General features: G+C 43.9%; 1 protein-coding gene across 4 annotated transcripts in view; it reads right to left on the bottom strand.

Moving 5' to 3' along the window:
• Positions 1-27,714, bottom strand: part of LOC124044222 (probable ubiquitin carboxyl-terminal hydrolase FAF-X) — a 76,072-nt gene that overhangs the window by 42,543 nt on the left and 5,815 nt on the right. For 2 of the 4 annotated variants that reach the window (XM_046363790.1, XM_046363789.1), the window contains exons 2-19: positions 23,572-23,861; positions 17,733-17,884; positions 17,277-17,356; positions 16,834-16,946; positions 14,960-15,178; positions 13,588-13,703; positions 13,015-13,266; positions 12,657-12,795; positions 12,274-12,426; positions 8,391-8,495; positions 8,045-8,143; positions 7,846-7,953; positions 7,543-7,679; positions 6,855-6,893; positions 5,981-6,114; positions 5,652-5,742; positions 5,303-5,416; positions 4,918-5,146 (exon numbers count right to left, since the gene is read on the bottom strand). In XM_046363790.1, coding sequence (XP_046219746.1) covers positions 4,918-5,146; positions 5,303-5,416; positions 5,652-5,742; positions 5,981-6,114; positions 6,855-6,893; positions 7,543-7,679; positions 7,846-7,953; positions 8,045-8,143; positions 8,391-8,495; positions 12,274-12,426; positions 12,657-12,795; positions 13,015-13,266; positions 13,588-13,703; positions 14,960-15,178; positions 16,834-16,946; positions 17,277-17,356; positions 17,733-17,884; positions 23,572-23,676 — 2,385 coding nt within the window. In that variant the 5' untranslated portion in view covers positions 23,677-23,861. The remainder of the gene's footprint in view (positions 1-4,917; positions 5,147-5,302; positions 5,417-5,651; positions 5,743-5,980; positions 6,115-6,854; positions 6,894-7,542; positions 7,680-7,845; positions 7,954-8,044; positions 8,144-8,390; positions 8,496-12,273; positions 12,427-12,656; positions 12,796-13,014; positions 13,267-13,587; positions 13,704-14,959; positions 15,179-16,833; positions 16,947-17,276; positions 17,357-17,732; positions 17,885-23,571; positions 23,862-27,714) is intronic. The other 2 variants (XM_046363792.1, XM_046363793.1) reach the window with 2 other exon arrangements.

Genomic DNA, 27,714 nt, shown 5'->3' with positions numbered 1-27,714 from the left:
TCATCATCATCATCAGAAGCCATTGGACTGACTGACAGCCTATACAACATCATCATCAGAAGCCATTGGACTGACTGACAGCCTATACAACATCATCATCAGAAGCCATTGGACTGACTGACAGCCTATACAACATCATCATCAGAAGCCATTGGACTGACTGACAGCCTATACATCATCATCATCATCATCAGAAGCCATTGGACAGACTAATGGTGTAACGGTTCGACCAAACCCATGGTTTGGTACGTAGTGCGTATTTTGGAGTCACGGTACAGCGGAAAAATGAAATTCCAACAGTTACTGTTGTTAGTGTTGTTTATTGGCCAAATACGCCAAATTAAAAAGCACCCTAATTCACAATGTTCCTGGCATTATTGTCTGTTGTGACAGGGATTGTTATGTTGGGCCTCAAGGACCCATTCCGAAATGGACCTGGGGCTTTTCCAACCCAACATATATGCATCATACATTTTTCAATAGAGACCAGTTCCGTATAGACGTGGTCGGATCCGAGTGAGGGAAGCAGCCGAAAAGTCAACTTGTAAACTACTTTTTTAACTAGAGCGGATGCAGCTTGAGGGAGAGCAGGCAGAGGGGCCTTGCGGTGTGTGTGCTGTGAGAAAGTGAAACGGGAGAAAGGGAGGAAGCACCCAACCAAGCCAACTTGCGCTAGTAGACTAACTTCTAGCTTGTCATTACTAGGCTATTAATCATAACATATGATGACCTAGAAACCTGTCTTGATGGCATCAAACCGAGAGAAGCTAGTTGGCTAAGAGAGCTAGGTAAATTAGCTGCTAATTGAGTCTGCATGGGCGTTCTTCCTTTCCTAGTTACAAAGAACACCTCCATTCTGATAATAAATAGCAGCCTAACTGGCTCATTTGTTGTAGCATATACATCTCATTTAATTTTTAATTCCATTTTCCATTGATTAGATAATCTCCTCATTTGCTTTATCAGACACGGACGCTGACTGTAGTGGCTCTTTGATTACTTGTGAATGGACGACAAGCTACACGCACCACTCTGCATAGGCTATTCTCGTTGAGCAGTGGGGAACATATTAACGTATTAATCTGCCCATCACAGTTTTAATCGACCGTGAAGCCAAAATGTTCCTGAAAGATGGCGAAAAGGATAGTTTGAAATCCGCTAGTTAAGATTTGAATTTTGATTACGTCGGGCACATGGACTGTAGTTTCAGCAGAATAGCCTAAAATGTTTATTTCAGCTCAGATTTACTCACTTGGCGATGGCATACAATGCAGCGTAACCTATAGGCAGTGTTTTATGTACTCATTTGTGTTCACAGTGCGGACCGAACCGAGTTCTCCGTACCGAGCTGTACAAATACATCTACCGTTATAAAGCCCTAACAGACTACACAACATCATTGGAAGTCATTGGACTGACAGACTCTAACAACATTTAAAACAGCCCTCCCTCCTCAGCGCCACAGAAGCTGATGTTTGGTTTAGCAGCATCCAGAAGACTTGTCTGTTCCTCTGTGATGTAAGGACTGCATTTAACACAGAGGGATTACAGGCCATGTAGGTCACATACAGCGAAGGCTGCTAAATAACTGGGTCAGCCACCCACCCTCTCCCATACTCACTAAGTCTATCAGTTCCAGTTGCTCCGAAAACAATCCCACAGAACCCAGAGGTTCATAGATGCTCGGAAATTACTAATGAGCATCACCTCAAATAGCAGCATTCAGAGGGTATGGTCTTCTTTGAAGTTGTGCATTTAGAATTTTGGCTTGGTGAGACAGAAACATGATCAAGAAAGCAGCAGTGTAAAATGCTTGAGCAGTTCATTAATGCATATACAGTAGGCTAGACTTGCCGTTAGTCATTTCACCGTTTGGTTCAGACACAGAGGTCTCCAAAAAATAAACATCTGGATACACAACAGGCCAGAAAAGTGGACGGTGTAGGCAGAACATACAGTACCGCCGGAAAGTAGTCAGACCCCTTATTCTAAAATGGATTAAATTGATTTAACCTTTTTTTTAGAAATGTTTGCTAAATTATTAAATAAAAAACAGAAACATCACTTTTACATAAGTATTCAGATCCTTTACTCAGTACCATGTTGAAGCACCTTTGGCAGCGATTACAGCCTCAAGTCTTCTTGGGTATGACACTAAAAGCTTGGCACACCTGTATTTGTGGAGTGTCTCCCAGTAAGTTTGAATGACACTGAGGGGCACTGTTGTTACAGCTAATGCCGGTTTGTCTGAGGCTGATGCCGTGCAGGTATTTCTACACATGCACACAGACACACACACGTAAATAGTGCCATACATGCACTCAAACATATTCAGTTGGCCTGTTATGATTTTTGTTGTACTTCATGTCTTTTGCATTGTTGTTCTCTGTTTTCCTTTGTCTTTCTTTTCTCTCTTTTGTTCCTTGGGCCGGTGGCTGATTAATCGTTGGTTCGGGTCCCCGTTTTTGACCTTGTGGGAGATCTGTTGACATGCCCTTGAGCACGGCGTTGACCCTGGTTGCTTGTGTGTCGCTCTGGATGGGAGTCTGTTAGATGACGAATGTGATGTAGTTATTGAGCGGCTTCACTGCAAGTATATTGTATGTTTTAAATATTCAATACATTTTTAAAAGTATGATAATTGCGTACTTTTTCCATCACTGCCCGAAGCCACTCCTGCGTGGTCTTGGCTGTGTGCTTAGAGTTGTTGTCCAGTCGGAGGCCCTGAGTGCTCTGGAGCAGGTTATTAAGGATCTCTGTACTTTTCTAGTTTTGTAGTACTTTCCCTCGATCCTGCCACCACCATGCTGGTTTCATCAGACCAGAGAATCTTGTTTCTCATTGTCTGATAGTCTTTAGGGGCCTTTTGGCAAACTCCAAGTGGGCTGTCATGTGCCTTTTACTGAGGAGTGGCATCTGTCAGGCCACTACCATAAAGGCCTGATTGGTGGAGTGCTGTAGAGATGGTTGTCCTTCTTTCTGGAAGGTTCTCCCATCTCAACATAGGAACTCTGGAGCTCTGTCAGTGACCATCGGGTTCTTGGTCACCTCCCAGACCAAGGCCCCCCCCCCCCGATTGTTCAGTTTGGCCAGGCGGTCAGCTCTAGGAAGAGTCGCGGTGGTTCCAAACTTCTTCCATGTAAGAATGATGGAGGCCACTGTGTTCTTGGGGACATTCAATGCTGCAGAAATGTTTGGTACCCTTCCCCAGATCTGTGCCTCAACACAATCCTGTCTCGAATAAATAAAGACAAATCCTTCGACCTCGTGGTTTGGTTTTTGCTCTGACATGCAGTATGAACTGTGAGACCTTATATAGACAGGTGTGTGCTTTTCCAAATCATGTCCACTCAGTTGAATTTACCAAAAAAGTGGACTCCAATCAAGTTGTAGAAATGTCAAGGACGATCAATGGAAACAGGATGCACTGGAGCTCAATTTGGACTCTCATAGCGAAGGGTCTGAATACTTAAGTAAATAAGAAAAATGTTTTATTTTTAATACATTTGCAAAAATGTCTAAAACCCTGTTTTTGCTTTGCCATTATGGGGGTATGGTGTAGATTGATGAGGATTTCTAATTTTTAAAATCCATTTTAAAATAGGGCTGTAACGTAACAAAATGTGGATAAAGTCAAGGGGTCTGAATACTTTCTGAAGTCATTGTATGTAGTCCATAGGGAGTTCAAGGTTTAAAAAGATGGTTACAGCCATCTGCATAACCACAGTGCTTTATAAATCCCACCTCCTGGAGGAAGTCCAGCCCAATGTTCCCTCAATTTTTTCAACACTTAGCTAATTTCTTGTACCCGCTTTAAGTTACAGTTTTAACAGTGTTCAGGTAGGTTACTGTGGCTATTTGATCGTAATGTAAGCCTATCAGAGTGGTCTACCATCAAAAACAATGGAGAAAATGCATCCCATAACATTTCAACATGGAAATAGCTGTTCTACCATTCAGTCTACAGTATAGCAGCCAATGTGTGTTGTTCAATGAGACTTGAAAAAAATGTTTAAAAAAAGGCAGGGCTTGATATTACCCTGTTTATCCATTTGTCAAGGAGGCGACTGAAAATGTTGTTTTGTTGTTTGATGCAAGAAACCACTTGACAAAATAAAATGCATAATTATTCCCACACTATTATAACAGAGAATCAGATAAATTATGCTACCCCTGTGCCTATTTGCGCCTTAGCTTATTTAAGATATTTTTTTTTTTACCTAATTAACTGACACTTTTCAAAGATGGCTAGAAATGCACACATTTTGTGCTCTTGAAGGAAGCAACCACTCCTCCATTGCTGATAACAAATGACCTATAACTGGTCTCAACTCACTAACTAGCAAATGATATGAACGAATATACAAATGTGCACAAGTGTTTACATGCAGCTCTCGCTTTGATCTCAAAACAAGCGCATCTACTCACAACCGCTCATGCTGTAAACACAGTCCAGATTAAAGTGAATGGCACATAACCATATATGGCAAATGGTCTATTTGCATATATACCTACTGCAGCTCTGTTTGGTTACAGCGCAACGGTCTGTGTAGAGTACGGGCCTGAGTCGTGCCTGTCAATGCAATAGAATCCTATTCCGATGTATTCTGCCTAAAACAAAATCTCATGCATAGTTGGTTTTGCATACCAAGTATTGCATAGTTAATTTTGTTTCGGTAATGCTTGGAAAGTGGCTAATACTGTGTTGATTCAATCACAATTCCCACAGTAAAGGGAAAAGGTTGATAGTGTCAACTGGGAAAACTCTAAAAAGTTTAGTGACGTTCAATCTCATGCTTCTCTGCATGGGCTGATATTTATTCTGCACTAGAGGAAACATTGGTCCAGCCCTACAAGTAGCAACAGCTGCCAGTTATAACAGCTTCCTAACAGTGATAAGTAGGATAAATAACTCACCCTCCAGAGGTAGTCCAGGCCTATGAGTTCCAGGTCGTCCATCATGTAGGCCCTACGTTTGGCCACCAGCTTGCCTTCCCTGCAGTTGACGGCTTTGAAGAACCTCTCAAAGCACTTCATGCCGTTCTCCGTGAGCAGAGACGGGTCCAGCTGCAGAACGTTGTTCTCAAAGAAGTCCTTGTTGATGTCCGGGTCCAGGTCTGGCTCATCTCCCATCAGCTTGGAGTACCTGTGTAAGAAAAACAGAGTTGACTTGGTGTTTCACGTGTTGAGAAAAAGGAGAACATTTGAGTTGTTCTATATGAATGAGTAAAAGGAAATAGAAAGATGTTGGAGCCATATTCACCCTTTCGAGGTGATAATAATATTGACGATGGCAGCATACCATTTGAAGCAGGCCTCTCGGTCACAAAGAAAGACTGCGTTCTCAGCCAGGCACTTCCAGATCTGTTTGGCCTGAGGAGCACAGAGCCACAACTGGCCATCCTTCAGCAGGAACCTGGGGACAACACAGACACATACATTAACCATGAAGATCAGACTACAGTGGCTCAGTTCACCATTCACTAATCAATGAACACGAGCTGGATTGTATTCATTAGGTCATGCAATATAAAACGTTTTAAAAGGGCTCTGCAATGGAAAACAGAAATGAGCACTTCAGTCCCTGCCGGTTACAGTCTTTTCTTCTGTTTGGTGCCTAATGATACTACCCTACGGATGTGATGTCATACCTCAGGAAGTTGAGTCTCTCCTGGACTTCCTGTACGTGGCTGTAGCGGCTCCCTACCCTCACCGTCTGGGGGTCAAACTCCGCCTGCTCGGCTACACAACACACACAATCATCTATGTGAGGGCTCAAGGTGCATCTTAAAATTTTACCCAAATGCTGAGGTTTTTCAAATGGAAAACTAACATGCCAATTGCCCCAGGGTTAGAAAAAGAGGATAGATAGAACATCTGAAATACTATTTCTCTGTTTTACAGAAGAAGTCTGAAAGTTAAGAATGAGGCAATGATGATGAATGACAAAATGTCCCCTCCTGTGTGAGGTGGTCCGTACCTTTAGAGAACTGCCTCATGGTCTCCATGTAGGCAGAGAGGTTCTCAGCCACCAGCGTGACCAGGGCATGGTTGTGTTGCAGCTGGTTAATCAGGTCATGACGATAGAACACATGAGGACTCCTCTGGGTCTGACTGTAGAGCAGAGAGAGAAGGATGGAGAGAGAGAGAGAGACATAAAAGTACAGAGACTTAGTCACCATGTCTATGACAAGCCGACAACATCAACTTTTAGATCAACCCCCCTCTCCTAATGAAATTACAATAATTTATCTGCAAAATGTTGTTGCTTCTCTGCACCTGTAGTGCAAAGAAAGCAGTATTGGTATATCCAGCATTCTAAACAATACCCCAGGATCTGTGTGTGGGTGTGTGTCTGTGTGCAGAAAGAGAAATGGTGATGAATTTCATTCTTAAAATCACTACGATGTGTTTCGGAAATGTGAGTAAGCAGTGCCCCCGGAAATGCCCCCCAAATGTCACCCTGCAAACAGTCCGTGATTGGAGCTAAGAGGAGCTGGTGCAGAAAGAGATGCTTTTGAGTGAATCTCAAATTACACCCTATTTCCCATGTAGTGCACTACTTTTGCATGCAATTCCCCATACAGTGCACTAATTGACAAGAGACCTTTGTGGCTCTGGTGAAAAGTAGTGCACTATGAGGTAATTTGTGGCTCTGGTCAAAGGTAGTGAAGTATTTTAGGGAATATGGTGTAATTTGAGATTTACCTTGTGAAAGGTTTGCTAAAGCAGATTTATGAATGAATATAAACATTACAGATCTGTTGTAGCATCTGAGAGAGTCAATTTAGATATTTAACCATTTCAAAGTTTTATTTTTGCCACAATATCCCCCAAATTAGCTGTCAACTTACCCCACTAAGTTCGTTTGTATGTTAATAGGCATTTTCTTTCTGAAAAACAACAGGCATGTGGTGTGCTACATATTTGCTGCATTTACCAGTGCTACTTCAGTCAGTACAACTGCACGTTATTAAAAAAGCAGCACCTAATTCAACAATATCTATGCTACTTTGAGAGCTCAGCGTTGAAGAAGCAAGATGCAGTACATTCGCTCAGTTTTAGTCTAAGAATTCTCACTGTCTAAGCGTTAGTGAAAAACAGATCAAACTGGATGGCAAGGTCAAATATCAGAATGTTAACAGAAAACGCCTGTTTACAAAAGAGTTGGCATGCTTCAGCCCCTCTGGAAATGTGATTAAAATGCCAGGGACATCTGAGTGTCAGCTATTTGAAAAATTAAGGCCATGCTTTAACGGCATAGAGCAAATGTATAACCAAGCATAGCATTCTGAGCACAACCAAAATGAAAGTGAGTGAATATTTACAAAGTTGCAAAATTCCTTATTCTACTTTACAAATAAGCATGTCTGCTATCCAGTGTACATTTCTGTCTGTTACCTTGTGGCCTTCTGAATAAGCCTCAATTTGTACTCATTCCGTTTCAATATCTTTGTAAATCTCAAACATGTTCAACAAAGTTTATGAATTATATCTCCCTCCCAACCCGTAGTTGAACTCGGACCCTGTCCATCTCCTTACCTGAGATTCTGAGGAGCCTCTCCGAACAGGCTACAGATCTCTCGGATCTGCTTTAGTGCAGGAATCACCCATTTGTCATTGGTGCGCAACTCTTCTATGAAGCGATCGATCCACTGGATCTTCTGCGTGTCTCTATCCTGAAATGAACACGAACATTAACATCAACAGTATTCAAGGAACACACACAGCCATAAGCCAATTGTTGATAGCACCCCAACAGGGCCCTAAAAACATAGACTGGTTGATACCTCGAGCCGTGTGGGAAAGCAGTCACCTGGCTCTTGACTGGTACCTAGTATTTACCTGAGAGCAACTGTAGTCCAGTATCTTTATGTGAGCACTGAGTGCCTGGTCCATGATGTCTACAGGCACATCATCGCTGTGAGCCAGGTTCCACAACAGGTTCAGCACCTTGTGGTGAGAGGAGTAGAGGAACCTTCAGTAGTCATATCCAAATGGAGCACAAGAGCTGGAGAAATACATCTCTTTAACCCATGTTCACCTTGTGGGCCATCACGCCATCCTTGTCGTCCTCCGCCAGGCGACGGATCAGTTCCAACAGCTTCTCACGTTGCTTCTTACTGGCGTTCGTCCAACTCGCCTGCAGACCGCAAACCAACCACCACAGGGGTTAGGAGAGCAATGTGTGTGTGCATCCTCGTCTGTACCGGAAAGTCCCCACGAGGATAGTAAAACTAGGAAAATGATCCCTCCCAGGTCCCCACAAGGATAAAGGCTATGTTAGGCTTACGGATTGCGTTTAGGGTTATGAGTTAAGGTTAGGGAAATACATTTATGGTACCCGCAAGGATAGTGAAACGTGCTGTGTGTGGAGAGAAGTCTTTTACCTTGAAGCAGTCAAAGAGGTGGTCTAGCTGCTCAGGAGAGAAGTCCCAGGCCAGCTTGGCCAATAGGTCGTGTACGTTCTTCACAATGGCCTCATGTTTACCAGCCTGCCGGTGAAACAACATGTCAACAAAAAAATATGTCAGCCATCGCATTGCTGGTTTATCCGTTTTCAACCTTACATTTCACATAGAGAAGATGCAGGAGCACAAACTCAATTTGATAGACCGATCCATGCTTAGGTAAGGGCGTTTCAGCTAATCCATGTTTAGGTAAGGGCGTTTCAGCTAATCCATGTTTAGGTAAGGGCGTGTCAGCTAATCCATGCTTAGGTAAGGGCGTTTCAGCTAATCCATGGTTAGGTTAAGGGCGTGTCAGCTAATCCATGCTTAGGTAAGGGCGTTTCAGCTAATCCATGTTTAGGTAAGGGCGTTTCAGCTAATCCATGCTTAGGTAAGGGCGTTTCAGCTAATCCATGCTTAGGTAAGGGCGTTTCAGCTAATCCATGCTTAGGTAAGGGCGTTTCAGCTAATCCATGCTTAGGTAAGGGCGTTTCAGCTAATCCATGCTTAGGTAAGGGCGTTTCAGCTAATCCATGCTTAGGTAAGGGCGTTTCAGCTAATCCATGCTTAGGTAAGGGCGTTTCAGCTAATCAACCCCAAAGACTGAATGTCAACATCAGAAGCCTCCTCCCTAAGTTTGTTTTACTCACTGCTTTAGCACACTCTGCTAACCCTGATGTCCTTGCCGTGTCTGAATCCTGGCTCAGGAAGGCCACCAAAAATTCAGAGATTTCCATACCCAACTATAACATCTTCCGTCAAGATAGAACTGCTAAAGGGGGAGGAGTTGCAGTCTACTGCAGAGATAGCCTGCAAAGTAATGTCATACTTTCCAGGTCCATACCCAAACAGTTTGAACTACTAATTCTGAAAATTACTCTCTCCAGAAATAAGCCTCTCACTATTGCCGCCTGCTACCGACCCCCCTCAGCTCCCAGCTGTGCCCTGGACACCATTTGTGAATTGATTGCCCCCCATCCAGCTTCAGAGTTTGTTCTGCTAGGTGACCTAAACTGGGATATGCTTAACACCCCGGCAGTCCTACAATCTAAGATAGATGCCCTCAATCTCACACAAATCATCAAAGAACCCACCAGGTACAACCCTAACTCTGTAAGCAAGGGCACCCTCATAGACGTCATCCTGACCAACTGGCCCTCCAAATACACCTCCGCTGTCTTCAACCAGGATCTCAGCGACCACTGCCTCATTGCCTGTATCCGCTACGGTGCCGCAGTCAAACGACCACCCCTCATCACTGTCAAACGCTCCCTAAAACACTTCTGTGAGCAGGCCTTTCTAATCGACCTGGCCCGGGTATCCTGGAAGGACATTGACCTCATCCGTCAGTTGAGAATGCCTGGTCATTCTTTAAGAGTAACTTCCTCACCATTTTAGATAAGCATGCTCCGTTCAAAAAATGCAGAACTAAGAACAGATACAGCCCTTGGTTCACTCCAGACCTGACTGCCCTCGACCAGCACAAAAGAATCCTGTGGCGGACTGCAATAGCATCGAACAGTCCCCGCGATATGCAACTGTTCAGGGAAGTCAGGAACCAATACACGCAGTCAGTCAGGAAAGCTAAGGCCAGCTTCTTCAGGCAGAAGTTTGCATCCTGTAGCTCCAACTCCAAAAAGTTCTGGGACACTGAAGTCCATGGAGAACAAGAGCACCTCCTCCCAGCTGCCCACTGCACTGAGGCTAGGTAACACGGTCACCACCGATAAATCCATGATTATCGAAAACTTCAACAAGCATTTCTCAACGGCTGGCCATGCCTTCCGCCTGGCTACTCCTACCTCGGCCTACAGCTACGCCCCCCCCGCAGCTCCTCGCCCAAGCCTCTCCAGGTTCTCCTTTACCCAAATCCAGATAGCAGATGTTCTGAAAGAGCTGCAAAACCTGGACCCGTATAAATCAGCTGGGCTTGACAATCTGGACCCTCTATTTCTGAAACTATCCGCCGCCATTGTCGCAACCCCTATTACCAGCCTGTTCAACCTCTCTTTCATATCGTCTGAGATCCCCAAAGATTGGAAAGCTGCCGCAGTCATCCCCCTCTTCAAAGAGGGAGACACCCTGGACCCAAACTGTTACAGACCTATATCCATTCTGCCCTGCCTATCTAAGGTCTTCGAAAGCCAAGTCAACAAACAGGTCACTGACCATCTCGAATCCCACCGTACCTTCTCCGCTGTGCAATCTGGTTTCCGAGCCGGTCACGGGTGCACCTCAGCCACACTCAAGGTACTAAACGATATCATAACCGCCATCGATAAAAGACAGTACTGTGCAGCCGTCTTCATCGACCTTGCCAAGGCTTTCGACTCTGTCAATCACCATATTCTTATCGGCAGACTCAGTAGCCTCGGTTTTTCGGATGACTGCCTTGCCTGGTTCACCAATTACTTTGCAGACAGAGTTCAGTGTGTCAAATCGGAGGGCATGCTGTCCGGTCCTCTGGCAGTCTATGGGGGTGCCACAGGGTTCAATTCTCGGGCCGACTCTTTTCTCTGTATATATCAATGATGTTGCTCTTGCTGCGGGCGATTCCCTGATCCACCTCTACGCAGACGACACCATTCTATATACTTTCGGCCCATCATTGGACACTGTGCTATCTAACCTCCAAACGAGCTTCAATGCCATACAACACTCCTTCCATGGCCTCCAACTGCTCTTAAACGCTAGTAAAACCAAATGCATGCTTTTCAACCGATCGCTGCCTGCATCCGCATGCCCGACTAGCATCACCACCCTGGATGGTTCCGACCTTGAATATGTGGACATCTATAAGTACCTAGGTGTCTGGCTAGACTGCAAACTCTCCTTCCAGACTCATATCAAACATCTCCAATCGAAAATCAAATCAAGAGTCTGCTTTCTATTCCGCAACAAAGCCTCCTTCACTCACGCTGCCAAGCTTACCCTAGTAAAACTGACTATCCTACCGATCCTCGACTTCGGCGATGTCATCTACAAAATTGCTTCCAACACTCTACTCAGCAAACTGGATGCAGTTTATCACAGTGCCATCCGTTTTGTCACTAAAGCACCTTATACCACCCACCAATGCGACTTGTATGCTCTAGTCGGCTGGCCCTCACTACATATTCGTCGCCAGACCCACTGGCTCCAGGTCATCTACAAGGCCATGCTAGGTAAAGTTCCGCCTTATCTCAGTTCACTGGTCACAGATGGCAACTCCCATCCGTAGCACGCGCTCCAGCAGGTGTATCTCACTGATCATCCCTAAAGCCAACACCTCATTCGGCCGCCTTTCGTTCCAGTACTCTGCTGCCTGTGACTGGAACGAATTGCAAAAATCGCTGAAGTTGGAGACTTTTATCTCCCTCACCAACTTCAAACATCAGCTATCTGAGCAGCTAACGGATCGCTGCAGCTGTACATAGTCTATTGGTAAATAGCCCACCCATTTTCACCTACCTCATCCCCACAGTTTTTATTTATTTACTTTTCTGCTCTTTTGCACACCAATATCTCTACCTGTACATGATCATCTGATCATTTATCACTCCAGTGTTAATCTGCAAAATTGTAATTATTCGGCCAGGTCGCAGTTGCAAATGAGAACTTGTTCTCAACTAGCCTACCTGGTTAAATAAAGGTGAAATAAAAAGTAAAAAATATTTTAAAAAGACCTGGAAATACCCCAGTTAAGACATGAAGGATTTGCCATTCTGTTGTAAGAGCTGTTACGGGTCATATCTCCTTCACCTGAACCATGAACAATGTATAATCATCAATGATGTCTCTTCAAACGCACACACACATGTACTACCAAACGCACTCACGGTACCTGTGCAGCCCAGATGTTGTCCAGGTCCTGCATGGTAAGAGCTTTCTCCTTGATGACGAAGCGCAGTATCTTCTCTAGTTTCTCTACATACTGAGGCTGGTGGAGGCTGTCCCTCAGCACAATGGACAGGATGTGGTTCTGCTGGATCCACTCCTGACAAACATACAGACATCTTTCAATCTCCACTCAAACACCATAAGTTCTGCCGACTACGCTAACAGAAACCACACTAAGGTATACTCTTTTCACTAGATACTTTGTGGCAAAAGCACTTGTGTAGCGTTAAACAAATACATTTGATTAACTTAAATTTGGTATGTGTATATTCATGTTTGCTGACAATTACTAAATAAAAAAATGTACTTGATTGATGGTTAACTCACCGCCATACGTTCTGCAGTTAGCCACTCCTCCTCCTCGGGGTTGCCATGCCGATGTGTGTAATAGGACACACTGGAGATTACTTTGTTTACTTCGTTTAGTGCATTCATTTTGCCATTAAAAGAGGAAATTTGCAATAACCTGTGGATGAAAACACAATCACCACAGATTACTATAAACAAATAGTTCACATTGGGGCAATTCCTACCTAAAGTCCATGAACATTACTCACATTTTTACATAACTCTCATTGACATCAATACACGATGCGTGCAAGTATCTCAGGTTAGCATTTAGCCAATAGTTACAAAGTGTTTTAAAACAAAACCTTTAGGACAGTTTGGTCTGAAGCGAACTCACCTAAGAATCATTTTTAACCTAAAAATCTCTAAGTTCTTGACGGTCTCCTCCTGCCCAGGCACCTTGGAGGCCAGGTTCTTCAGGGACTTGATGATCATGGACAGGGCATCATTTTTGGCTTCGTTCTTGGCTTCCTTCTTCAGCTCCTCGTCTGTCAGATTCTCCAGGAACTGAGGAACCATCTCGATGACGGGCAGGAAGTACTTCTTCACCGTGTGCAACGTGAGAAACTCGTAACACTGCCCGAAAGGCCTGGAGGACAAAACAGTCACAGCACGTCCAGTAGACCATACTATTCCCATAGCTCTATTGGTTGAGGCATGGTTCTTACAACAGAGTCGTGGGTTTGATTGCTCTACAGGTCACATTAAAGCGTCAATCTAGTCATGAAGACATACCACATCACAGCAAGAGCCTGAGGACTTATTTATTGATGACACGGTAGGATGTTACACACTGGTGGTGAATGGTAGGAGTTAGCTCCATATAGTGTAGAAAGCACTGGAGAGCTAGTGAACCATATTCTTTAGATGTCACCCATTAAAGTGTGTGTGTGTGTATGGGCCGACTCACTTGATAAGGGCAGCGATGATCTGGACGTTCAGTGCTTGGCCACTTATGAAGCGATCGTGCAGCGTTTGAAACCCGTTTAACGTGCCGAATTTGTTAATTAAATCCACCAACCAGCCCTGTGAATGAAGAGGAAGAAAAACAAACCACTTGTTAAAAATACTTTAAAGAAGTAAAAATACTCACCATGCTTCCATTATCCACTCAAGCTGTTCGGCTACACAAATACATCCCTCTAGTCTCGAAGCGGTTACACAGAAAGGCTTAATTGGAGGGAAAAATCAGAAGAAAAAACTGCCACAGACCCATATCAGAGGCTGCAGCAGTGTTTGTATTGGGTAGACTGCCAGCTACAGCAAACAGTGTCCACATTGACCACCCCGGCCCACGCTCCATTCATTGAGGTTTTCATAGCAAACTCACTCGCTCTCTCTCTCTCTCCCTGGCATCGCCTAATCTCATTTAAACTCCACAACAGTCCAGACACCTCGAGTACATCCGCTTGTTTTATCTCCATTCCTCTTATTTCCTACCCAGTCCACAGAGTAGTCATCCTTTGTTTCTGTGCTCTGGCCCTAAGGCAAGGCAGCAAGGCCAGAGCAAAGAGCGCATTCGTTCTGAGAAAAGAGATTGCCAAAGAATAAAAAAGCCTGTTCTCTGGATTTCTGTTGCTACGGCAATCACGAAGACTGAATTAGAAAGATTTACCCATGGAGCATCCATCCAGAGGATATTTAATTTAGACTCAATTCTATAATTTAAAAAAAATCTGACATTTCTTACTGTGTCTGTATGAGATTTGGCTGGGAGAGAAAGAGACAGTATAGCCAATATCACATCAGTCCCAGGACATAGTTTATTAAAACATCCTCTGTGTATCTTTTTGTCGATCCACCTTGATACAAGAATAGCCTCAACAGTAAATAGGGGAATTGGCCTTGAAGATGGAGGGTTATATATTTTGCAAACAGACGATATAGACAAACTGAGTCAACATTTCTTTCCTCGGGAGAGTGTAGGAAAATCAGAGGATAGATTATAGGGTGTTGGGGTAAAGTGGGGTTATTTGGTGATTTTGGAAAAATATCTTGGGGGGAGGGTTAAGTTTGGGGCCGATGTGTTGCAGTACCACTCCCCGGCAGTCACATATAAGACTCCCTGCCGGAGACCAGGGTTCAATCCCTGTGTCCACCGATCCCCACCCCTTTCTCCCACTTGCTTGTCTCCCCGTCTCAATAAAAGTGTCATATCACTGAAAATCTATATTTAAAAACAGTTTTGGTCCTTAATAAGGAGTACATTGATAAAACAGGTGGTTGACCAGAGTAATAAAATCTTTGGGGGGGGGGGGGGCTACCTTGAATTCAGACCCTACCTTTGGAGAGCGAGGGTCAGGGGGGCGGGCAAAGAGCTCGTCGTCTGCCAGCTGCGCCCCGGCGGGCACCGTCTCAGAGGGCCTCGTGCCATTGTAGATGTGAAACTTGCAGTGGGGGTTGAAGGCCATGGCCAGCAGCTCCAGCAAGGGGAACCAGTCCTGAGAGAGCTTGGCCACACACAGCTCCACCAGCCGGTGGGTGTTGTTGATGATACACCTCTGTGGATGGAGCGAGATCGGTGTAAGCAATAGAGTGACAGGCTCCACATAGCCATACTGAGGGCTTAGGGGGAACTTCCTCCATATTGAAGCTGCTACAGAGCTATCCTGTTTCTTCAGAACACATTCCCAAGTCTGCGGTAGCAATGTATCAACTCAAGAGGCCATCATATTTGCAGGGATGCGAGTGGCCAGGAACTATGTCTATTGCAAGGTTTTCCAAAGGAAAACATGCCACCAGACAACTTGACCGGGAAGATTTAAATTTACCGGTCATTTGAGAAATAAGTTTAGGTTTATTTCATAACCATTATTTGCAAGAGCTGTACATGTTTATTGTATTTTGTTTGGAGTGCTCCATGTGAGCAATGAGCATGTGTCTGGTTTATCTTTCCTGATAATCGGGGCGGCAAGTAGCCTAGTGGTTAGAGCGTTGGACAAGTAACCGAAAGGTTGCAAGATTAAATCTCCGAGCTGACAAGGTGAAAATCTGTCGTTCTGCCCCTGAACAAGGCAGTTAACCCACTGTTCCTAGGCCGACATTGAAAATAAGAATTGGTTCTTAACTGACTTAGTTAAATAAAGGTAAAATAATGTTGAGGGAGCACGTGCACCTGAGCATGCATAGAAGTAACTGGCCTGCTGCACAGAAATGTAAGAATGTTTTTTTTATTTTTATAAAACAATTTTTTACATCCATTACGAATGATAATATAATAATAAAACTATTGTTTCTCAAAGTAAGCTATTTGAAAAATCTTTCCAACATTCTCCCCCTCGATAATCACAATCCTCGGTGTGAAAGAGCTTATAGGCCTACTGCTGCATTGACCTAAAGGCTACGAGTTCTATGCACTCATTTATTTACCCAACAATGAATCACAGTGTACCAATGTGTCCATAAGGCAGAGGCTGGTGATCTCCCATTTTGATCATTTTAATTCAGATTTATATGATTTTTATGAATAACCACGTGACAATGACCATGGAATGAAATTGTTCCACGGAAATCGTCATAAAAATGGGCTCTGTCGCAGCCGGCCAAGACCGGGAGGCCCATGGGGGGTGGGGCGCGCACAATTGGCCTAGCACCATCCGGGTTAGGGAGGTTTTGGCCGGCAGGGATATCCTTGTCTCATCGCGCACTAGCGACTCCTGTGGCGGTGTTTCCTCCGACACATTGGTGCAGCTGGCTTCCGGGTTGGATGCGCGCTGTGTTAGGAAGCAGTGCGGCTTGGTTGGGTTGTGTTTCGGAGGACGCATGGCTCTTGACCTTCGCCTCTCCCGAGACCGTACGGAAGTTGCGGCGATGAGACAAGACAGTAACTACTAACAATTGGATACAACGAAATTGGGGAGAAAAAGGGGTTAAAAAATTAAATTATATATATATATTTTTAAATAAAAGAAATGCAGCCTTCCTTCCTTGAGTTAATCACACAATTAACAATTGGATTGGTGAAAACAGTAGTTCCACTGGATAGGTTTCACCAATCCAATTGTGTCAAATGAGTGATTAGCCTAAGGAAGGGACTGGAAGGAGGATGGGTTTTCAAAGTATTGGAAAGAGGGCCCATGACTCCTTGAAAAACGGTGGCCATTGCTTTTGAGAGCACTATCCTGATTAAATGAAATGGAATAGAATAAAGACTTACATGTATCTCGAACTTCCACCCGCTGACGGCCTCGTCTGTGAGAATCTTGGTGAAAGAGATGGTCAGGCCGTCCCTGAAAAACCTCTGGCATGCCTCACACTTCACATCAAGTTCTATACAGACAGAAAACAGACAATAATTAAGTGCATGGAGATTAAGTGCATTGAGCTACCACAGATCATTTTTATTTCATTTTTATTTCAAGGGCTACAGGTCAAATATCAATCTAAAGAGAAACTATGCGGAGGCGGACATTTTAATGGGACGTTGACAAAGCGCAATTACACTAAAAGATTATCGACCATCAAGCTAGTCTAAACTCCATACACAGTGGTTGAAATACAATGCTGTCAATGCGATTTCAGATGCATACATAGCCAAGGACAGACTTTCTATACCATCTTGATTGTAAATTGAGAAATAGAATGAGCCAATATTCTTACCCTTTTTACTAAGCTCTATAGCAGCTTCTAGAAGAACCTCCAACTCTCCCTTTGGCAGAACTGGAACCACCCAGCGGGGTCTGGAAACACAAAACATCCACATGAATACAGAGAAACACATTCCTCCTCACAACCACACAGCACTTAGTATCACACACACGGTGTATTGCCGCTTTCCATGTTATCTGTAGCTTGTGAAGTGTGGAAACCCTTTTTGTTGCTTTTTGTCCTCTGTTGCCGTCTGTCTGCGTGCCACATGTTGCTTGTCCTATGTTGCTCTGCATGTGCGCACTGCTCATTGTTTGTCTGTATTGTTATCCTAATTGTTTTTAATAACTTGCCCAGGGACTGTGGTTGAAAATTAGCTGGCTGGAAAAATTAGCCGGCCTATAAAAATAAATAGATTACATGCACCTGTTGTCCAGTTTGGCCCTGTGTGTAAGTGTGTGGGTGTACCTGTTGATCATGTCATCCAGCTTTGTCAGGTCTGTGTGAGGGAAGGCTGGCTCCTCCACCTCCTCCTCCAGCTGTGGGGGTCCATCCCCCTGACCCTGCTCATCCAGGGGGCTCACTGGAGAGTTCTCATTGGACGAGTTAGGAGACAACGTCTGAAACACACAGAATATAGGGAAGAAATTCACAAAAACAAAACAAACAAAAAAATCAATACCCCGCCTTCTAGCCAACCCATGAGGAATACAAACAACTTCACGCAGACATAGGATTGGGCGTTACAGTATTTTACTATACACACACACAGGTATTGATGAAAGGACCGGTTTGAGTTTTTACTTAACCTTCTATAACGGTATTTCAATGTTTGGTTTGATAAATGTGATACACATTTACATTTACATTTAAGTCATTTAGCAGACGCTCTTATCCAGAGCGACTTACAAATTGGTGCATTCACCTTATACACAACTCTGTCACGTGTTATATTTGAATCCGTTTGCTACTTGCAAGTCGCCTCTCCCTCTCCTGCATGCCGCTTCCCACACAAACCCTTGGCCCCTCACACTCAAGGAGAGTTGTTGCTTGACCATGGAGTCACCAGCACATCACGTTCACTCTGCGTGGTCAGACGCAACAATATACTGGTGACACGGATACTGCTTTCAAAGCGTCCTATAATCACACTATTAGTTTGTGTAAATTAGTCTGCAAACAGCTAGTTAGTCTTTTCTTAGCATGTATTGGCTACAATAATTCCTGTTAGTCGCTAATGCTAATCGCTAGTTAGCTAGCTGTTAGTATGTATGAGCAGCAGTGGTAGTGGCAGCATCAAGTGTGGTGTGTGTGTGTTTTTGTGTGTGTGTGATGAGTAGCAGAGCGGCAGAACTTGGGAAATGTGGGGGTGTGTAGAGAAGGCTCCTTCTGCTTGGATGACCTACATAGCCAGCTTGCCTCTCACGTCTGGATACGACTCATCTCCAACACCCTCTCTGTCGAAATCATTCAGGAGCTTGTGTTCATTGTATCCTCCCTCCTAGTCTCCCTCTCCCGTTCCGCTTAGGTGTGAGCACTGACTGTGGTGTAGTGTTTCCCACAGACACACACGCTTTGTAACCCCCACCCCCCCAGGTTAACTTAACTACATGAGTCTCTGTGCTGCTACTGTGACACTGTGGGCCACTGATGCAGTAACAGTGTCACACACCAACACTCAGGTCTAAACAAAACATCAATACAGCATTCGTCAAACACTCAACGTATCCTGTGTTATGCTTTCAGAGAGGCTAAAACAGGTTGGATTCATATTTGCAGTTACTGTTCGATGATTAAGGAGAGCTTTACGCCCCACGAGGAGGGAGTTAGTTTCATACGATTTGCTTTAGCAGAAAAATGAGCACAGGATGAGGGGGAATGAAAGAGAGAGAAGAGATGACAGGACTCCAGACTGTGACCATTTATTAAAATGTCCTATTTTTGGGGTGGACAAAATCATGAATTTGTTCAACAGTATTAAATTATCCTCATGATTCCTGTAATAAAAAGTGTCTGCCCTGCCACTGTGATTGTACAACATCTCAAAATGAATGTGTAGGGGGAGGGAAACACATTATTGGTAAGCAACTAGCTCTCCATATTAAGAGAGAGGATGGTTTCAGCTTCCTGAAGGTATCATTTAATTCTCAATGATCATTATTGAGCTCCAAGCACACTGTTTTACAATAAAGATATCTGATATAGCTTTGAAATACGGAAAATTCGCAAAATTCTGCATCGGCTATCGCTACTACACTAAGCGTCATAGCAACGTTTTTTGGGGGGACATTACATTTAATGTTATACTAATGTATGGCTACTAGCAGTAGGTATTATATTAAGCAGGTGTGAAGTACTTCAGTAGTTCTTTCAAGTGTTTTTACTGAAGTATTACAACATTCCCAAAGAAAATAAATGTACTTTTTACCTGCTGTATGTACCTCTGCTGCCAAACATACCCTTGTAAAACGGACCATCCTACCGATCCTCGACTTCAGCGATGTAATTGACAAAATAGCCTCCAAAACTCTACTCAGCAAATTGGATGCAGTCTATCACAGTGCCATTCGTTTTGTCAACAAAACCCCATATACTAGCCACCACTGTGACCTGTACGCTCTCGTTGGCTGGCCCTCGCTTCATACTCGTCGCCAAACCCACTGGCTCCAGGTCATCTACAAGTCTTTGCTAGGTAAAGCCCCGCCTTATCTCAGCTCACTGGTCACCATAGCAGCACCCACCCGTAGCACGCGCTCCAGCAGGTAGATCTCACTGGTCACCCCCAAAGCCAATTCATCCTTTGGCTGCCTTTTCTTCCAGTTCTCTGCTGCCAATGACTGCAAACTGCAAAAATCACTGAAGCTGGAGACACATATCTCCCTCAGTAGCTTGAAGCACCAGCTGTCAGAGCTGCTCACAGATCACTGCACCTGCACATAGCCCACATCCATCCAACTACCTCATCCCCATACTGTATTTATTTATCTTGCTCCTTTGCACCCCAGGATCTCTACTTGCACATTCATCTTCTGCACATCTACCATTCCAGTGTTTAATTGCTATATTGTAATTACTTCTCCACCATGGCCTATTTATTGCCTTAACTCACCTCATTGGCACTCACAGTATATATACTTTTTCCTACTGTATTATTGACTGCATGTTTGTTTATTCCATGTGTAACTCTGTGTTGTTGTATGTGTTGAACTGCTATGCGAGAGCATCCTGTCGGGCTGTATCACCGCCTGGTACGGCAACTGCTCCGCCCACAACCGTAAAGCTCTTCAGAGGGTAGTGAGGTCTGCACAACGCATCACCGGGGGCAAACTACCTGCCCTCCAGGACACCTACACCACCCTGTCACAGGAAGGCCATCAAGGACAACAACCACCCCAGCCACTGCCTGTTCACCCCGCTATCATCCAGAAGGTGAGGTCAGTACAGGTGCATTAAAGCAGGGACCGAGAGACTGAAAAACAGCTTCTATCTCAATCAGACTGTTAAAAAGCCACCACTAACATTGAGTGGCTGCTGCCAACATACTGACTCAACTCCAGCCACTTTAATATTGTAAAAATTGATGTATTAAATGTATCACCAGCCACTTTAAACAATGCCACTTAATATAATGTTTACATACCCTACATTACTCATCTCATATGTATATATTGTACTCTATACCATCTACTGCATCTTGCCTATGCCGTACTGTTCCATCACTCATTCATATATTTTTATGTACATATTCTTCATCCCTATACACTTGTGTGTATAAGGTAGTTGTGGAATTGTTAGGTTAGATTACTCGTTGGTTATGACTGCATTGTCAGAACTATAAGTACAAGCATTTCGCTACACTCGCATGAACATCTGCTAACCATGTGTATGTGACAAATACAATTTGAAGCTTTATCTTGGCCAGGTCGCAGTTGCAAATGAGAACTTGTACTCAAATAGGCTACCTGGTTAAATAAGGTGAAAAAAATAAAAAATAAAATAAAATAAAAACTCCATACATTTTCCCTGACACATTTTTGTTACATTTTGAATGCTTAGCAGGACAGGAAATGGTTAAATTCACACCCTTATCAAGAGAACATCCCTGGTCAACCCTATTGCCTCTGATCTGGCAGCCTCACTAAACACACATGATTCATTTGTAAATGATGTTAGAGTTAGAGTGTGCCCCTGGATATTCGTACATTTAAAATTTAAAAAACAACTAGGAAAAGAATGGTGACATCTGGCTTGCTTAGTAAGGAATTTGAAATTATTTATACTTCTACTTAAGAATATTTTTACTTTTGATACTTAAGTATCTTTAAAAACAAATAGTTTTAGACTTTTACTCAAGTACAATTTTACTGGGTGACTTTCACTTAAGTCATTTTCTATTCTTTCCTAAGAAAATTACATTACAGCCTTATTCTAAAATAGATTCAATAAAAGAAATACTCAGCAAATCGGCACACAACACCACAATGACAAAGCGAAAACAGGTTAAGAAATGTTTGCAAATGTATGAAAATAAAAGCTCAGAAATACCTTATAAGCATTCAGACCCTTTGCCATTTCTACAACTTGATTGAAGACCACATTTTGGTAAATTCAATTGATTGGACATAATTTGGAAGGCACACACCTGTCTATATAACTTATATATATATATATAAATATCCCACAGTTGACAGTGCATGTCAAAGCAAAAAAACAAGCCATGAGGTCTAAGGAATTGTCCGCAGAGCTCCAAGACAGGATTGTGTCGAGGCACAGATCTGGGGAAGGGTAACAAAAAAAAAAAATCTGCAGCATTGAAGATCCCCAAGAGCACAGTAGCCTCCATCATTCTTAAATGGAAGAAGTTTGGAACCAATGAGACTCTTCCTAGATCTGGCCGGCCGGCCAAACTGAGTAATCGGGGGAGAAGGGTCTTGGTCAGCGAGGTGACCAAGAACCTGATGGTCACTCTGACAGAGCTCCAGAGTTCCTCGGTGGAGATTGGCGAACCATGCAGAAGATCAACCATCTCTGCAGCACTCCACCAATCAGGCCTTTATGGTAGAGTGGCCAGACGGTAGCCAGTCCTCAGTAAAAGGCACATGACAGCCCGCTTGCAGTTTGCCAAAAGGCACTTGAAGGACTCTCAGACCATGAAAAACAACATTCTCTGGTCTGATGAATATAAGACTGAACTCTTTTGCCTAAATGCTAAGCATTATCGTCTGGACGAAACTTGGCACCATCCCTACGGTGAAGCATGGTGGTGGCCGGATCGAGGGAAAGATGAACGGAGCAAAGTACAGAGAGATCCTTGATGAAAACCTGCTCCAGATTGCTTAGGATCTCAGACTGGGGTGAAGGTTCACAGTCCAACAACCCTAAACACATAGCCAAGACAATGCAGAGAGTGGCTTCGGGACAAGACCCTGAATGTCCTTGAGTGGCCCAGCCAGAGCCCGGACTTGAACCTGATCGAACATCTCTGGAGAGACCTGAAAATTGCTGTTCAGCGACGCTGCCCATCCAAGCTGACTGAAGAGCTTGAGGATCTGCAGAGAATAATGGAAGAAACTCCCCAAATATAGGTGTGCCAAGCTTGTAGCGTAATACCAAAGAACACTCAAAGCTGAAATTGCTGCCAAAGGTGCTTCAACAAAGTACTGAGTAAAGGGTCTGAATACTTATGTAAATGTGATCGTTTTTTTTTATTTAAAAAATTAACAAACATTTCTAAAAACTTGTTTTTGCTTTGTCATTATGAGTTATTGTGTGTTGGTTGATGTGGGACGAAACTATTTAATCAATTTTAGATTAAGGCTGTAACGTAACAAAATGTGGAAAAAGTCAAGGGGTCTGAATAGACCATATGGAAATTCTGGAGCCCTATTTTGACAGTAAAATATGACAAAAATTGTCACCCCAAAATGCATGACAAGCACTGGTTTGGGTTGCATATAAATTTATTTTGAATCATGCATTCCAGCTTGGATATGTTAGATGTAACAACGGATTTATCGAATACCATCTCGGTAGTCTATTACACTTCTTAATAAATCATTGTGAATGACTTCATAAGATAACTCAAATTGATTCTATTGTGTGACGCCGAGAGAGAAAAAATAAAAAATAAATTGGGTGTGCCACCAAATCATGGGCTGGACCAGTGCCACCAGGGGAAAATGTTATTCTGGAGCCCTGGATGAGGGAAGAGAGACAGAAAATGGAAAGAGGACTAGAAGAGAGAACATGGTGAACACATGGTGTTGAGGTGAAGGACAGAGATGAGAGGATGGGACAGTTTCCTGACCTGGTTCTGTGGCAGCGGGGGCTGACTCTGGGCATCGGGTGCCTGGCCCTGGCCCGACTGGCTGTCGTTGCCCCCCACCGGAGAGCCACGCGTGGTGGCAGTCATGCTCGCCACTGGGCAGATCTTGGCAATCTTGGCCTCTTAGGCAGCACTGACCACGAGGGAAATCACAGGAGGAGCCTCGGCAACCTCAGAGGAAGAGCAGAGGGAGGAGAGCAGCGGCCGCGGCACAAGAGAGAGGGACAGAACCACCTGGAGATCTGGACGGGCCGCTGAGACCATTGCATAACCTGGAGAAGAGAGGACCGGGTTAGGGTGTATCATTGGGTTAGTTGTCATAGACAAAAATACTGCATGGTGGTCTCACTCACAAAAACTAACGGACGCGATAGGAAAGATTTTAACATGGATCACGTCTACGTTTTGTGTTAAATAAGGAATGCTTCTTTTTTATAGTCATCATGCGTTATCAAATTAGTTGTTTGGTGGCGTCAGTGACCACCTGTCAGGTGAGCCTGGCTCGCTGTGTTTAGATGAGGGATAACAATAAAGAAGACATAGTGTACACTGAAATATGACTACGGCATGTGCATGATATAACATTGCAAGGGTAAAGATAAGCCTTCAATTCATAAAACACTGTCAGTCAAGACACGTATCACTATGTGGGATGTATCACAACGATAGGGAACAATCTTTTGTATTTTCCCCCAGACACTTGCTTGCGTTCCATGAGTGCAGTTAGAAAACAGTATTGTAGAGGCAATGTGCGGAAGTAAGACTGATAGGCATTACAGCGCTGACGTAATAAGGAACAACGGTACACAGAGGAACCGGTTTGGCCAACACCATCTCTGGCAGGCTGCTGCAGAGTCGGGGTGTTTTATTTCCCATTCACGTCAGCTGAGAGCTTGGCATGTACTGGTCGTCAGCATGACCATCAGTGAAACACGATAAGACCTGGCTGCAAACTCAGCACTTACTGGCACCACTTACGAGACGTCATAGCAAAAACAAACAGGCCTTATTTTCTAGCATTCTGGGCCAGTGTATTCTTGTATAACATCCAGCCATAGCGAGCCATGCAGGCATTGGAATCAAACAAAGTTTTGGTTGTTATTCAGTCTATGGTAAGAGGTGAAAAGACACATTTACTACTAACAACGTACAGCATTAAGTGGAAAAATATAGAAAGATATCAATCATATTCAGCAGTGAGGCTGCCAACGAGCACTTTCCAAGGGCTGTAGTACAGAGAGAGTAGGCAGCAGCGTCTCCAGTTAAAACAGCAGGACATTGACACCATGGGCCTGACTCTGGAGAGGAAGAGGCCAAGACGACCTCAGAGACGGCTAGTATGGCAAGGATACAATGAATGCTCGTCGTGGAAATACCCTCTATTGTATAAGGAAATGCCAGGGTTGGGGTCAATCCCATTACAATTCAAAAAAGTGAACTAAACTCCAATTTAAAAAAAATAAATCCTAATAGAAACACTGTCTCATGTCAGGTGGCGTCACTCCTCCTGGACACTCGTCCCTCAACCAATCTGTCTTGCAGGAAATGGAACTCTTATTCAAATTTGAATAGTGAGCATACGCCATTGAAAAAATGTAAACCCAGTTCCTAATTTTATTTATATAACTGCACTCTTGTATGAGTCCATGAAATATGAAGAATAGCTTCCTAATTATTGCAAATGTTGTGACAGTAATTTAATAGTTTGCTATTGTGAAAAGAAAAACAAACTGGTAGCAATCTCCTGCACAAATTCTGTGCAAGGATGTTGGTCGCCAGGCAGTGCAGTGACTTGATCAGCTGTGTGGTTGTGTTTTAAGCCAATCAAAAATATTATGATCCCCAACTGGGTACATTTACATGCCTATATTTTCCTTGCAGGCCAGGTAGCCTATAGGAATAAATCAAATCAAATTTTATTGGTCACATACACATGGTTTGCAGATGTTAATGCGAGTGTAGCGAAATGCTTGTGCTTCTAGTTCCGAACATGCAGTAATATCTAACAAGTAATCTAACAAATTCACAACGACTACCTTACATACACACACAGAATATGTACATATAAAGATATGGATGCACGTGCAGCCTAGGCAATGTGCAATAGATGGTACAAAATAGTATATACACTTGAGATGAGTAATGTAGGATATGTAAACATTATTAAAGTGCCATTATTTTATGTGGCCAGTGAGTCTGTATGTTGGCAGCAGCCACTCGATGTTAGTGGTGGCTGTTTAACAGTCTGATGGCCTTGAGATAGAAGCTGTTTTTCAGTCTCTCGGTCCCCGCTTTGATACACCTGTACTGACCTCGCCTTCTGGATGGTAGCGGGGTGAACAGGCAGTGGCTCAGGTGGTTGTTGTCCTTGATAATCTTTTTGGCCTTCCTGTGACATCGGGTGCTGTAGGTGTCCTAGAGGGCAGGTAGTTTGCCCACAGTGATGCGTTGTGCAGACCTCACTACCCTCTGGAGAGTCTTGCGGTTGTGGACTGTGCAGTTACAGTACCAAGCGGTAATACAGCCCGACAGGATGCTCTCGATTGTGTATCTGTAAAAGTTTGACGGTTTCAGGTGACAAGCCAAATTTCTTCAGCCTCCTGAGGTTGAAGAGGTGCTGTTGCGCCTTCTTTACCACACTGTCTGTGTGGGTGGACCATTTTAGTTTGTCAGTGATGTGTACGCTGGGGAACTTAACTTTCCACCTTCTCCACTGCTGTTCCATCCATCCTCTTCTGTTCACAAATATCTCCTTGTTTTGTTGACATTGAGTGAGAAGTTATTTTCCTGACACCACACTGAGTGCCCTCACCTCCGCCCTGTAGGCTGTAGTTGTTGGTAATCAAGCCTACCACTGTAGACTCGTCTGCAAACTTGATAATTGAGTTGGAAGCGTGCCTGGCCACACTGTCTTGGGTGAACAGGGAGTACAGGAGAGAGCTGAGAATGCACCCTTGTGGGGAGTGGAGATGTTGTTTCCTACCTTCACCATCTGGGGGAAGCCAGTCCAGGACCCAGTTGCACAGGGCAGGGTCGAGACCCAGGGTGTCAAGCTTAATGATGTGCTTGGAGGGAACTACAGCGTTGAATGCTGAGGTGTAGTCAATGAACAGCATTCTGACATAGGTATTCATCTTGTCCAGATGGGATAGGGCAGTGTGGTTGAGATGGCATCGTCTGTGGACCTATTGGAGCGGTAAGCAAATTGGAGTGGGTCTAGGGTGTCAGGTAGGGTGGAGGTGATATGATCCTTGACTAGTCTTTCAAAGCACTTCATGACGACAGAAGTGAGTGCTACGGGGCGATAGTCATTTAGTTCAGTTACCTTAGCTTTCTTGGGAACAGGAACAGCGGTGGCCATCTTGAAGCATGTGTGGACAGCCGACTGGGATAGGGATTGATTGAATATGACTACTTCTATGTGTGCACGTCCTTACTCAACATTGAAAAGGAGTGCTCCAAACAAAAGACAATGACTACATTTTATTGACAAATCGTAAATGGAATTAAATAAACCAAAACAACTTGCTTCTCCCAAGTGTAGCAAAGGTCGTACACTCTGGAAACAATGTGTCCACTCCAACAATGAAACCACGAAGACTGGAATAACATTGAATGCATCAAAAGAAATTACCGTAACCAAAGTAACAAACAGTGCAGATGAGAAACTACAGGAATTAACAGTAAATGTACTACTGGTGATATACAGTGCATTCGTAAAGTATACAGTATCAGTCAAAATTTTGGACACCTACTAATTCAAGGGTTTTCTACATGGTAGAATAATAGTGAAGACATCACAACAATGAAATAACACATATGGAATCATGTCGTAAGCAAAAAAAGTGTTACACAAAACAAAGTACATTTTATATTTGAGAATCTTCAAACGAGTCACCCTCTCCTTGATGACAGCTTTGCACACTTGGCACTCTCTCAACCAGATTCACCTGGAATGCTTTTCCAAAAGTCTTGAAGGAGTTCCCACATATGCTGAGCGCTTGTTGGCTGCTTTTCCTTCACTCTGCGGTCCAACTCATCCCAAACACACTCAATTAGGTTGAGGTCGGGTGATCGTGGAGGGCAGGTCATCTGATGCAGCACTCTCCTTCTTGGTCAAATAGC

Source organism: Oncorhynchus gorbuscha, linkage group LG09, assembly GCF_021184085.1.
Source record: "Oncorhynchus gorbuscha isolate QuinsamMale2020 ecotype Even-year linkage group LG09, OgorEven_v1.0, whole genome shotgun sequence".
NCBI lineage: Eukaryota > Metazoa > Chordata > Actinopteri > Salmoniformes > Salmonidae > Oncorhynchus > Oncorhynchus gorbuscha.
Note: the sequence above shows the minus strand (reverse complement) of the source record. Positions and strands in the feature narration are given on the sequence as shown.